The sequence below is a fragment of the Balaenoptera acutorostrata genome, chromosome 9 (genome assembly GCF_949987535.1).
Source record: "Balaenoptera acutorostrata chromosome 9, mBalAcu1.1, whole genome shotgun sequence".
NCBI classification, from domain to species: Eukaryota; Metazoa; Chordata; class Mammalia; order Artiodactyla; family Balaenopteridae; genus Balaenoptera; species Balaenoptera acutorostrata.
The window spans coordinates 65,175,699-65,188,773 of record NC_080072.1 but is presented as its reverse complement, the minus strand read 5'-3'; the positions used below and the strand labels follow the sequence as shown (position 1 = coordinate 65,188,773).

General features: G+C 34.8%; 1 protein-coding gene across 13 annotated transcripts in view; it reads left to right on the top strand.

The window, feature by feature from the left end:
• The window catches only part of PICALM (phosphatidylinositol binding clathrin assembly protein), a 107,840-nt gene that overhangs the window by 84,199 nt on the left and 10,566 nt on the right, over positions 1-13,075 (top strand). For 5 of the 13 annotated variants that reach the window (XM_007168503.3, XM_007168501.3, XM_007168498.3 and 2 more), the window contains 7 exons: positions 1,343-1,450; positions 2,998-3,129; positions 3,222-3,252; positions 3,433-3,532; positions 6,931-6,954; positions 8,341-8,400; positions 9,895-9,999. In XM_007168503.3, the coding sequence (XP_007168565.1) occupies positions 1,343-1,450; positions 2,998-3,129; positions 3,222-3,252; positions 3,433-3,532; positions 6,931-6,954; positions 8,341-8,400; positions 9,895-9,999 (560 nt within the window). The remainder of the gene's footprint in view (positions 1-1,342; positions 1,451-2,997; positions 3,130-3,221; positions 3,253-3,432; positions 3,533-6,930; positions 6,955-8,340; positions 8,401-9,894; positions 10,000-13,075) is intronic. The other 8 variants (XM_007168504.3, XM_007168499.3, XM_007168495.3 and 5 more) reach the window with 3 other exon arrangements.

Here is a 13,075-nt window from a genome sequence, read left to right as displayed (position 1 = left end):
CAAATCTTGTCCTACTTTTTGTTTTTCTTTAAGATCAGTCCTTTTAGTACAGCATTATTGTACTTCTTTATATCCTGGTGGTATACATTAAGAGTTCAAAGTGAGATTCTTACAGGCTGAAAGTCCTTTAGCAGAAAGTTGGGACAGGAAGAGAGAGAGAGTCTATGTTTAGGGCTCAAAAGTTTAACTTCTCTTTAATGATATAGTTGTTAATCTTCTAATACCAGACTTTTTTTATTTTTAACATTCTGACTTTATAGAATTTAGAAATGGAAGAGAATTCAGGAGCCATTTATTACAGCCTTCCACAAAGCAAAAGAATTCCTTCTTTGTGATCCTTGCTAGGCTGTTCTCTACTTGGATATATACTCAGTGATTGAAAGCTCCCCAAGTCATGTGACAGCCCTAATGGTTTTAGATGATTTTAATTCTTCTTGTCAGCCTCTGGAAATTCAGAGCCTCACCTCACAAAATATAACCTCACACAATTGAAAATCTTAACGTTTACCTCAGCATTGTCTGGTTTCAGCAACATGAGCTGGGTGTCTGTTGGCTTATTGCCACTACCATCAGTGTAACATGGACAGGAAAGAATAAATTTTCTGGTGTTTCAGAGCAGTTAGGTAAATTAGTATATTTGATTATACATGTCAGCTCCACTTTTGGAAGTAGTTAAGTTGAAGTTAGAGGGTGGTTGGGTGTTGAAAATAGTCTGTTTTTTGTTTTTTTAATATTCAAAAAAACATCTGGACACGGGGTGGGTCATAAGGATTAGTGGGTTATAACTTTCAGAATCCTGTCACTTCTCAAATTAACTTAAACCATATAGCTTTTGATTAACCATTGAAGGAAGGAAGGGAGAAAGGAAGGAAGGAGAGAGAAATACGGAAGGTGAGTAGGTAGAGGGAGAAAGCCTCTTGGGGGATACTAAGTAGACTCATATTTTTTTAAAGCACCACAGAATACTTATTTAATTCCCAAATGATCCCTTAAATTAAATTTGGCTTCATGCAAAATCCTAGAATTTTAGATGTGTTTGGTTTTTTAACATCAGCTTACAAATTTAAGGTAAAAAATAAGCAAAAAATGTTATTTCTGTAATGAAACAAACTAGTAGTTCAACTTCACTTGCTCTTTTGTTAGTTTTCTTAGTGGGATGATTTTGTTTTGGAAAATGTAATCACAAGAGATGTGGTAGTCTAGGAAGCATTTTGCTTGAAGGGTTGGCTTTGTTTTTTGTTGTGGGAATTTACTGCTTTTTCCATTCTATTGTCATCATTATTAAAGAGCTGTAGATGTAGTTATTAAAGAATTGAGCTTTTTCCATTTTGGTTTTTCTTAGGATTCACTCCTTCTCCAGTTGCACAGCCACATCCTTCAGCTGGCCTTAATGTTGACTTTGAATCTGTGTTTGGAAATAAATCTACCAACGTTATTGTAGATTCTGGGGGTAAGAAAAAATTGCTTTATTAACATTACTATAATGTTCTAGTTTAGAGTCTGTGTAAGGACAGATAATGGTCCTTTTAACATGTGTAAATAGATGAAATTGGGGTAGCCAAAGAAGTGGTCCCTCTTCCCCCAGCCACTAGAAGAAAGCTTCAAGGGACTGTTAGCCTTTACTCTTTTCTTAGTGGCAATTTTGAATCTGGGTAGATTTTGTTTCTCCCAGAGCTATTAAATAAGAGAGAAAAAAAGAGATTTTACTCAGATTAGACTGCTAGATTGCTAGTGACTGTGTGTAGAATGCTGTACCTTTTACTCTAATTTTTACCTTTACTGAAATGAAATTGGCTTTTTTGAAAACTAGGAAAATATGACCTGTGGTACCTTGACTCGTTGAGGTAGTCTGTGTAATGAACAGCTAGAATAATTAAATATCAGAGTTGTGGGTTCACGGGCTTTTTATTGTTTTATAGTATGCTTGTTTAGTCATCTTAAGAGAACTTTATAAATCTGTAGAGCCAAATTTCCATTTAACATCTTGGTAATTTGAAGTTTTGTAAAGATTGAGTTCCTATAAAGTTGGCACCAAATTATATTCTTAATCATGAGGTGGTAAGTGTAGTAATTAAACTCAAGCCATTTAAAGAAATACATTGAGGTGTTGTTAATTTTATAATATACAATTAGTTTTCATAAGTATACATACAAAAGTAAGAAGCAAACTTATAAAGAATGTGTATGGACTAGGAATTTATTTTTTCCTGTGCACTAGTAGGTTTATAATTATATTTTTTGATGCATTTGACTTTTTCCTCTTGAGTTTATCTTGCTGGGAAAAAGGATAAAGGAAATAGAAACCAATTGTTCATATTTTATAAACCCCCGTTTTTGGTGACTTTCTTTTTCATATTCTCTAGTATTCCTGGGTTGTGCCGTTCAGTCCTTTGGTGTTTTGGTTGATTGGATTTGTTTTACCTTCTACCGTTTGGTAGAGAACCTTAAGGGATTTTATTTTATTTATTTTATTTTTTTATTTTTAAGCAGTGTTCTACTTTACTAGATGGTTTTATGCAGTTTGAGTGTAGTTTAGCTATTTCTTATGTATAATTTAGGCTAGCTGTTTTTAGACAGGAAAAGAGATAACCTAGTAGTTCATTTTCACTTGCTTCTAATATACTGTTTTACATATACCTTACATTCTCCACTTTGAAGAGTATAAAAAGGTCTATAAAATATTATTTCTTAAAAGGAACTTTTTTTTCAAAGTTACAGAGATATATTTTTTACCTGTATTGCTTCAGGTGTAAGTGAGTCTTCAGAAAATTTTGTCAGCTGAGGGGAAGGATTAATTCCATTCCCTTCTCTTTCACAGAGAAGGGATTTGAAATGGTGGATTTCTCCTTTTTCCACTTAAGAGCATTTATTAGTGCCCATTTTCCTGGAGGACTTCTCCAGTAAACAAACAAGGAGAAAAGGCAGAGACCTCCTTTAGAAAGCTGTAGCACCATAAAGTTCCTTACAAATCCTATTTCGTCTGTTTGTAACTTTAAGGCTTTGATGAACTAGGTGGACTTCTCAAACCAACAGTGGCCTCTCAGAACCAGAGTCTTCCTGTTGCCAAACTCCCACCTAACAAGTTAGTATCTGATGACTTGGATTCATCCTTAGCCAACCTTGTTGGCAGTAAGTATTTTTTGGATTCTTTAATCTTTAAAATAAGTTGTTTTATAAAAATTAGTCTAGTTTTTAAATGCTTTCTTTTTCTCCTGTCCTAGATCTTGGCATTGGAAATGGAACCACTAAGAAGTGAGTGTTTTATTTGTATTCTTCCCCTGTGTGCCATTTAGAGCTTGATTAGGCTTTCCTCTCAAGAAAGTATGTGTACACGTGTCGTCTGCATCTTAAATGCTCTGTTCAATCTGAATGTATAGTAAAGAAACTTCGTAATTACACACACTTAATATTCTCACTCATATTTATTTAAAGTGATGTAAATTGGAGTCAGCCAGGTGAAAAGAAGCTAACTGGAGGGTCTAACTGGCAACCAAAGGTTGCACCAACAACTGCTTGGAATGCTGCAACAATGGTGAGTTGGAAAAGCTCATTATATACTAACATGAATGATTTAGGTAAATGTGTAACATGAAAATGTTTTTAAAATAGTGATAAGGCATAAGTGGAAAGATTGTTACCAAGTTTTAGAAATATAAGTAATTTGTATTTCTTTTAAAGGAAGCTTGGTTTACTGTGTTTGCCAGGTACATTTTAGTAGCTAACATTTATTTAAAGGTTACTTTGTGTCAGGCATCATTCTAACAAATAATATGTGGTTTTGTTTTATATAATCCTCAAATTAACCTTACACGGTAGTAACTATTGTTATCCCAATTTTACAGATGAGGAAATGAAAACACAGGGTTATTAAGTAATACGCCCAGATCACAGAGATTGGGCGGGTTTTTAGAACCCAGGCAGCCTTACCTCAGAGCATATTCTCTTAATCACTATTCTCTACTGCTGGTTTCAAATCTATTATTTATTTATCTACAATAAATAAATAACCTTAACACTGAACCAATTGCTAGATTCATACACATACACATATTTCCCCCAACAGTGGCTCAGTGTTCACCAGTGCAGGGCTCCCCAACCCCTGGGGCCACAGACCAGTATGGGTCCGCTGCCTGTTAGGAACCGGGCCGCACAGCAGGAGGTGAGTGGCGGGCAAGCGAGCGGAGTTTCATCTGCTGCTCCCCATCGCTCGCATTGCCGCCTGAGCCATTCTCTCCCCGCTCCTCCACCCGAGGAAAAATTGTGTTCCCTGAAACCCGTCCCTGGTGCCAAAAAGGTTGGGGACCGCTGCACTGATGGTGCAGTGTTCACTAATTCAGTGTTCTGGTGACTTTTAAGACTATAAGTGCAGCAAATAAGGAGAATCAACTATATAAATTATATGACAGTATTAACAAAAGCCAAGCAAGTATAGTTTTAACTGAGTATGCCTATACACATACACATCTCACATAGATTATAATCTTAAATCCTAAAACAAAAAAACTCATTCTAGTGGATTATATATTTTTTTATTTTACGAAAGAGAAAACGAGTGCCAGAGGTGTTAAGTGACTTGCCTGAGGCCTCCCCACTAATGGGTGCCTGAATTGAGAGACTCTTGCCCTATCCAACTGGCCCCAGAGCCAGAGCTTCTTGCAGTACACGACACTGTTCCCTACTTCTCCATCTTCTGGTCATCGTCATGTCAGAGCTGAAACAAGGCACAGCCCCACCTTGTTTGACCTCAGCTGGGAATGAATGCATCCGGTGACAAATTTTTCACCACTTTGCGCACATATATGAATGACTTCAAAAGTACCACAAGTATTGATTTTGAGATTACAAATTTCAGTGCATAGCAAATTTGCAAATACAGAATCCATGATAATGAAAATTAATTGTATATGATAATTAATGAGTTAGCATCTAGTACTGAAGAAATTCTAATGGTTTTAATTACTATAAGGTATGGTCGCCCCAGAGTAGTTTTGTGGCTGTACCCCTGTTCTTGGTCAGCTGCTGTTTTACCAATCCAGTAAGTCTCCCTGGGTCAGAGAAAACCAATTTCTTTTTGTAGAAAAATTTGAAACATGCTTTTTTGCAACAGTGTGCTAATAAGCAGCATTTGATTACACAAGCCACACATTGTATCCTTTCTATTGTTGTTAGAGACCCCCATTATCCTTTTTTTTTTAATTTTTTATTTTTTTTATTGGAGTATAGTTGCTTTACAATGTTGTGTTAGTTTCTGCCGTACAGCAAAGTGAATCAGCCACACGTATACATATATCCCCATTTGCCCACTTTTTTTTTAATATACCTTCAGGGGCGTTAGTTCTTTTTTTAAAAAAATTTTTTCATTTTATTTATTTATTTTTTACATCATTATTGGGTTATGATTGCTTTACAATGTTGTGTTAGTTTCTGCTGTACAACGAAGTGAATCAACTATATGTATACCTATATCCCCTCGCTCTTGAGTCTCCCTCCCACCCTCCCCACCCCACCCCTCTAGGTCGTTACAAAGCACAGAGCTGATCTCCCCACATTATCCTTGTTATAACTACTTTTTGTTATTAAATCTCTTCCAGAGCACTGTGCTGTTTCGCTGTTTCCTTGGGTTAATTGTATGTTAAAATTAATAGGGCTGAGCTAAAAATAGTGTGCTGTTAAAGTTTTACATGACATTAAAGAGTTTTATTAGTTTCAGTCTTCATTAATGGAAAACAGTATTGAAATTTAGCCACCTTTTTAAATCAGTACTTTTTCTCTGGTAGTGGTCACTACCGTCACCAATAATAAAACCTTGCATTTAAATAGTTTACATTTTTACACACACACACACACACACACACACACACTATCCTGAGTCTGTAAATAGTGCACTCTTGGGGGAGTTTGAGCAGCTATTGTCCCAACTGTAAGGATAAAGTTATGCAATTTTTTTTTTCCCTCAAGTGCAAAGCAACTAGAAAGCAGATTTAAATTGAAATCCATCCCTTCTGACTCGGAATCCAGTGTTTTTCCCACTCTGACACACCTCTCTGACTAGGGATGGCAGGAGGTTAGGTTAGTAGATTTTATAGCCTCAGAAGTGAATTATACATTGATAATATATGAGGAATGATATAAATCCAAATGATATAAAAATACAATGAATATTTTCTTATTTTGTATTAAATTAGTATTAATCTATATGAAGTATTAGAAGTTTGCGAATAGCACTTGACTTAAGATTGACTGTTAGCATGTAATAGGCATCTAACCATCTAAAATTTGTTGATAAGAAGCAATATCTATGGTGCTGTGTTGTATATGGTAAGGTACATCATCTCTTAAGGATTTTGTTAAAACATTATGTATGTATTTTATAGAGGTTCTTTTTAATGACTAACATTTAGGGCTGGTGATGTGATTCACTACTTAGATAAACTGCTGCTTTTGACATTTCTTTACATTTCTAACCTTTTTATTAATCCTTAAACACTGTCAAGGTTTTTAAATTTTTAAAAATTTTAAACATTCATTGATGTTTTATTAAAATATATAATGATGTTACACTACCAACTCTTTTCATTACTGCTTGCTTTTTTTCTGTGGTAGACATTATACAATGCAACCCTGTTTATGGGATGCACTGAATTTTGCACTGTTGATGCTACTGATAGATTTTATGTTTTAATGACACTTGTAATCGATAAACTATTATGTAAGTAAGGTGATGATGCCAAAGACTAAATTTCCCTTGTCAACCTTGATAGTGTTTTAGTATAGATGTTCTTCCATTAGATACTGGAAATACAAGGGATTTTAGGTAGTTAATGAATGTTCATGTGAACTAAAATGCTCTGTATGTATTTTCTGTTGTGTAAGTACTTGTTCTAATCCAGTGTTATTGCATTATGTAATTGTTCTCCCTGGGAAAAACAGAATGGCATGCATTTTCCACAATACGTAAGTGACCAAAAACTAGCCTTTTTGCAATAAATTGGCATGCTGTTAACCAATGCTGTAGCAGAATCTCATAACCTTCTAGCTATTACTTGTTTTCACATTCAGATTTTCAATGTGCCAAAAATTCTTCCTAGCATCTACTGATTTTGTGGGTTTGTTGCAGAATTGATTCTGATGGTGGCATGGGAAATATAAATTTTTTTTCTTGCTTAATATTCTGCCATTTGCTGCCAGATGGCTGGGTGTCTGTGTCTGTATCTGTGCTGCCACTATGCACTTGATGACTTCTGAATGAAGGGAAATGTTGATTGTGGTAATGTTGAAAATAACAATTGCATGAAATCTTACAGGCTTCTGCTGAACTTGGCAGTTTGTCTACTGCTCTCGCAGCTCTTGGTTTTTAAGTAGGGAGAGACCAATAAGTCCTACATGCTCACCCAAATACTAAACTTTTAACTGTTCACTTTAGTTATGCTTCATTTAACTTCTCCATGTGTATGTTCAAATTGCCATATAATTTGTTATTTTTTCATGTTTTAACAGTGTTATTGGTCTTTCGCCTGTACTCAGCTTCAGTTTTTATTATAAGATAACACACACAGGGAATGTTGTTAAGACAGCAGATATATCTAAAATGATTCTGTGCTGAGATTGTATATTTTGAGTTAACGTGGGAGGTGGAAGGGACCTTAAACATCTTAGTGGTAGATGGCTCTTTTAGGACTTAAAGCATAAACAGACTTAAAAATGTATTGCTCTTCCGAATTGGTGCTTTGCAGAAGATAGTTTAAATAATTTACGGAATAAATTAGAAGGAATACTAGTATACACACTCTATGTAGGAACTTGTGCTTCTTAGAAGTAGTCATAACTCCATAGTGGTTTGAAATCTTTGGAGTTATTTGAAAAGAGTGAATGAGGTCCTTAGAAACTAATTTTTTGGAAGATCAGATTGTTCATTGATTTGGGATCTTTACGGTTTTTTTTGCTCAAAAAATGAAGTACCTAGGAAAACATTCAGTAATGCTACTTTTCTAGGCAAACATTTTTTATGTTGGTGATAGACTTTAAATTTTAGAACTTTGAATATTTTTAAAAATCTGAATATTTTTAAAGCTTGTAAAAGCACATTGAAATCTTAGATCACTGTTGTATCTAACGTTAAATGGTATTTTTTCTTTCTGATAATTCTGCTTTTCCGCTGATTTCAAGACACTTTTTTTCATTGAGCTTTAATTGACACAATTATTAGCAAACACAAATGTCATATTTAATCACAGCTGTCTTAGCAATTCTTTTTAGTGGAACTACAGCTTTTAATTCCTTGAACTCAGTTGACATACATGAGTTATACTTCCTTGTTTATTTTTTCTTTCATCATGTCAGGCACCCCCTGTAATGGCCTATCCTGCTACTACACCAACAGGCATGATAGGATATGGAATCGTAAGTATTTTTCCCAACACAGCTTTTTGAAAATAGGTTGACTCACATTTAACATGCATTTATTTCCCAATTTAACTGAAGAAAGAACTTAGTGCCACATATATCCTTAATGCCTAACACAGAACCTTGCACCGTAGCATAGGTTTCATAAGTATTTCTAGAATAGTCATTATACAACAAATACTGTTTATTAATGTTCACTGTATTTACTTGGCTTATTTTTCCTCTCATAAGTTTGCTAGGCATTTTATACTTCATTATGAACTCATTTAAACATTAATGAGTTAACTCCAAGTCTTTGTTGCTATGACCTTACATTAATACCAGTGAGGTCTTATAACCTGAATACCACTTTAGGGGAAGGGGGAATTAATATTTCTTGAATTGTGTAGGGGGTAAATTTAGTTTAGTAAAGGCTGCAGAAATTTTCCTATGACATGATTGGTATAGTACAGAAACAGTCCTTAAACCTTTAAGTTGCCCACAACCCACATTCTAGACTGCCCTTACTCTCCCAACTCTCTTAATACATAGACTCACATAAAGAAGAATGAAGGTAGTGGCTTCAGCCCACCACACACTTGGCGGAACTGTTGCTGGTGGGAGGCAGCACTGCATCCGTTGGTATTGCTACTGTGGCTGCTTCTGCTGCTTCATTGATTATACATCTGTAGCTCTTTTCCTGCATATGAAGGAGTTGCACAGCTTTTGGATTAGTAGTCATTACATAAAAAAGGTGTCTGCACAAAAAACTCAAAATGAATCTCTCACTACAAATAGGAGTCATCCTAAAAGGTTAAATAGAACTTGCAGAAAGATAAGGTTTTAGAATATAGCATTTTAACCAAAATAATATGGTCAGTGTGTACTCTATTTTGTCACTTACGTTAATTTTATACCATGGAGTGGTAATTTTTAAAGAGATGGTTGGTTGAGATTTATTTTCAATTATTTAAGAATGAACTAACCTCTTTGTGTGTAATTTAAGCCTCTTGGTTTTCCCTGAAAATGTCTGAAATAAAATGAAAGAACCATTGGGAGTAAACTTCTTCAAACAATCAACTATTTTCCCTTGTGCTTATTTGCATAATGGCGTTAAGAACTTGATTTGATATACAAAGGCAGTTTGCTTTGAAATGTCTTAGCCATTTTGTAGTTTCAAGTTTCCCATGTCTAAAGCTGGCAAATTTGGAAATTTTTTTGGTCTAAATTATTTAGTCTGTTTGTCATAGTTTGAATTTTGCAACTCATATAGAAAAAGTTGAGCTTTTTTTGCAAACTTTAAAAGATGAGCACATTAAAGACTTTCCGTATTGAAAAAATACTCTTAAAAATTTGTAGCTGTCAGTCTTATTTGCATTTACAGGTATTTTCCCTTTGAGTTAATGCAAAAGTACTAGTACTGTTCATCCCTGTCATCCTTCTTGTTTACTTACGCATAATAAGGAAAATGTGAGTTAACATCCTTTAACTTGACATTTTTTGTTTTTTTAGCCTCCTCAAATGGGAAGTGTACCTGTAATGACACAACCAACCTTAATATACAACCAGCCTGTCATGAGACCACCAAACCCTTTTGGCCCTGTATCAGGAGCACAGGTACTAATTAACATGCTACACGTAACTGTTTTAATGTGCTTGATGTGGAAGAAATATAATAGCAGAAAATCCTTTTATACAACTTGAGAAGCAGGTTATTAGCATTTTTTCCCCTTCATTGTGGAATGTTATTTTCTTCGCGTATCTTTCTCATCTAAGAGTTTTTAGGAATATTGATTATTTGGAAAGAAAGGACAAGCAGATTACAAATATTAAAGCTGGAAAATTCTTCATAACTTACAGTTGGTGGGTTCAGAGGATCGTTTTTCTGAGGTTAAGGAACCTTTTTTCTGATAATGATTCTGACATGCTCTCCTTTGTGGGCCTTAGAAACCTTGAACTCAGAACTCAGTGCCTTGGCTTGAATGGTGCTACAATAAAGGTGTTGCCTTTGAGATGTTTGTGAAACTTGACAAGTCTTCAAAAGTTGTGAATGCTATTTTTTCATTAGATAACTTCCTGCTGCTAAAGATCATATTTAAAAGCAAACCCCCCAAAAGGGCACAAAAGCTTGAAATGCCATGCTGACCTAATGTCTTCACAGGAAAGACTTTCCTCTTCAAATGTTTCTAAGGCCTTCTTCCAGTTCAAGAAAATTCACCTAAATACTCACTTTCTTTTTCATCTCATTGTTAGCATCAGGGGAATCTGTTTTTATCTGAAAAAAGCTTCTCCTCATTTTGGTTAGGAGAGGAGATACGAAGTTTCTCTGTTATTTACTTCTCTGGCGGCATACTATGGAACGAGATCCTTGTAAAGTGATAGGACAGCTTGTCCTTCTATATCTGTGGCTGTGCCCATATCGTTTAACAGTTAGAAATAATGACATGTGATTGTTAAAGTACACCTTTCTTGGCTTCCGATGCCAGCTGATTGGTTACTTAATGTATTTAATGCTATTTGAAAACATTCATGGGAGCGTTTGGTAATGGACTTATTCCTTTTCCACTTGAATGGATATAAGTATTACACTTGCCAGTGCATACAGTGTTACATTGCCAAAATTATTTGTATTGATCCAGTTGAAGCTTCTGTCTCAGAAACAGAATGTATTGTTACCTTAAGCTTGGATGCTGCCTGACAGTTTCCAAGCACTTTCACATACATTATCTAATCTTATTCTCGAAATAATCTTTAAGGTAGATGGGCCTAGGATCACTATTGTCATCATCCTTTATCTTTATAGATAAAGGAAGTTGAGACTTGGAAAGGTTAACTAAGTGGTGAAATGCAGCTTAGCTCCCAGAATCCTTGATTCCTGGTCGAATGCTCATTTGTGCCACACTGCCTCTCTACTAGTACAACTCAGCCCCTGTGGCCACTACAGTAGTACTGTCTTCCTTTTGTCAGCAACGAAGCACTCTGCTAATTCCTTGGGCTTCCTGTTGGATTATAAACTATATTTATGTATTTGGGGTATAACTACTGTAGTTGTCAAGAGCATCCTATACAATTTTGGATAATACTTTTAACCTTGAAACATTTTATATGAGGGGTTTTTTTTTAATATGGTAAAAAAAAAAAATCTTAGTAAAAAATCTACCTTTAAAAAAATTGCTGGCCCCCTGGCATGTGTTCTTAACACAGATTTTATATCCTGTTTCCTTTTGAAATCCATGTAACTTTCACTGAAACACCAAAAATAGTGCAAGAATTTCCAGGTTCTTTAAATGAAAGAGTGATAGAACTGCCTTTTTCTAATTATACCAGAAGAGAAGAGAATGAGAACATTAAGGTAATAAGTTTCTAGTTGAGAAATCAAATTTGAAGTGAGTACTTAATTTTAAATATTACTGATTGAGAAAAACCTGTGAAGGAAGGAAATTGATCACTAGGAAAAGAAAATCAGGTGGCAGTAAAGTGGCTCAAAGAGGCTTTGGTCTTCTCCTTATGCAGTTATTTGAATCAGTTGAAAGTCAGAATCTTAAATTTTATAATGTTACTTTTAATTCCTTTTCCCCCTTTGTTTTCCATATGTCTTGTCACAAAGTCCCATTAATTGTTCCTCTGCTATTATTAGCTCCACCCTTCTTGCAGTCTATATCCTTTGCCCAGATTGGAACTTTTCTTGCCTTTCTAGCTTAATCCATTTTGTAGATACTGGAGTAAACGTTTATAGGCAGAATTTGTATCATCTCAGCTCCATATTCAGAAATCTGAGGAGACAAATCTAATATAACTGAAATGTAAGGCTTTCCTTCTGTCATAAAAACTACCTCACAGAATCTCCCTCTTTGTAAGAATAATAATGAATAAACAGAATATTCAGCTTCTTCAATTCCCATGCCTTTGTGACTCTCGATAAGTATCCAGTATTCTGCTGCTGTTTGTCTTTTCCAGAAGTCCTTTGTCTGTCATAAAGTGCATTTACTCTTTACCCATTCTTAGTCATGTCTTGTCCCTTTTCAGTTCTTCTGAGATCTGAAGTTCTTTTCCTTATTCTGCATTATTTTTCTTTATAGAACTTACCACTACTTGACATCTGTTTGTCCGTCAGTCTGTCCATTTGTCCGTTCATCCATCCATCCATCTGAGGCTCCTATATTAGATGGTAACCCTCATAGAGGCAGGCTTATATGTGGCTTGTTTACTTCTGTGTTCATGGTTCCTAAAACAGTGCCTGATTCATAATAGTTTTTGACCATTATTTGTCAAACAAGTGAATTTGGTTGAAAACTTACCTTTACCATTTCATAACTTACTCTGCTTCTCATCGGTATATCTTTTTACTTACTTATAACCATTGTAATAATTTATAGCAGTGTTCAAAATTGGTTTAATTTCATGGCTAATAGACCATAAGTTAAAATGTTAGATGACTGTCACCTGAAGAATAAAGACATCTTTAATTTCATGATTGAATATTTTTAATCATTTAAAAATTAAACTATTTATCTTTGAAGTAGGAAAGATTTTCTCATGCTTTAGTATTTTAATGATTCTTAGCCAGTCCCTTGCATTAATTTTGTCCATCCAGTGGTAGTAGTAACCAAAATAATTTTTCTTAATGAATTACCTTTTAATTGTTCTCTCATTGTTTTGCTCTTTTTTCAATAAAAATTCCTTGAGGCAGAGA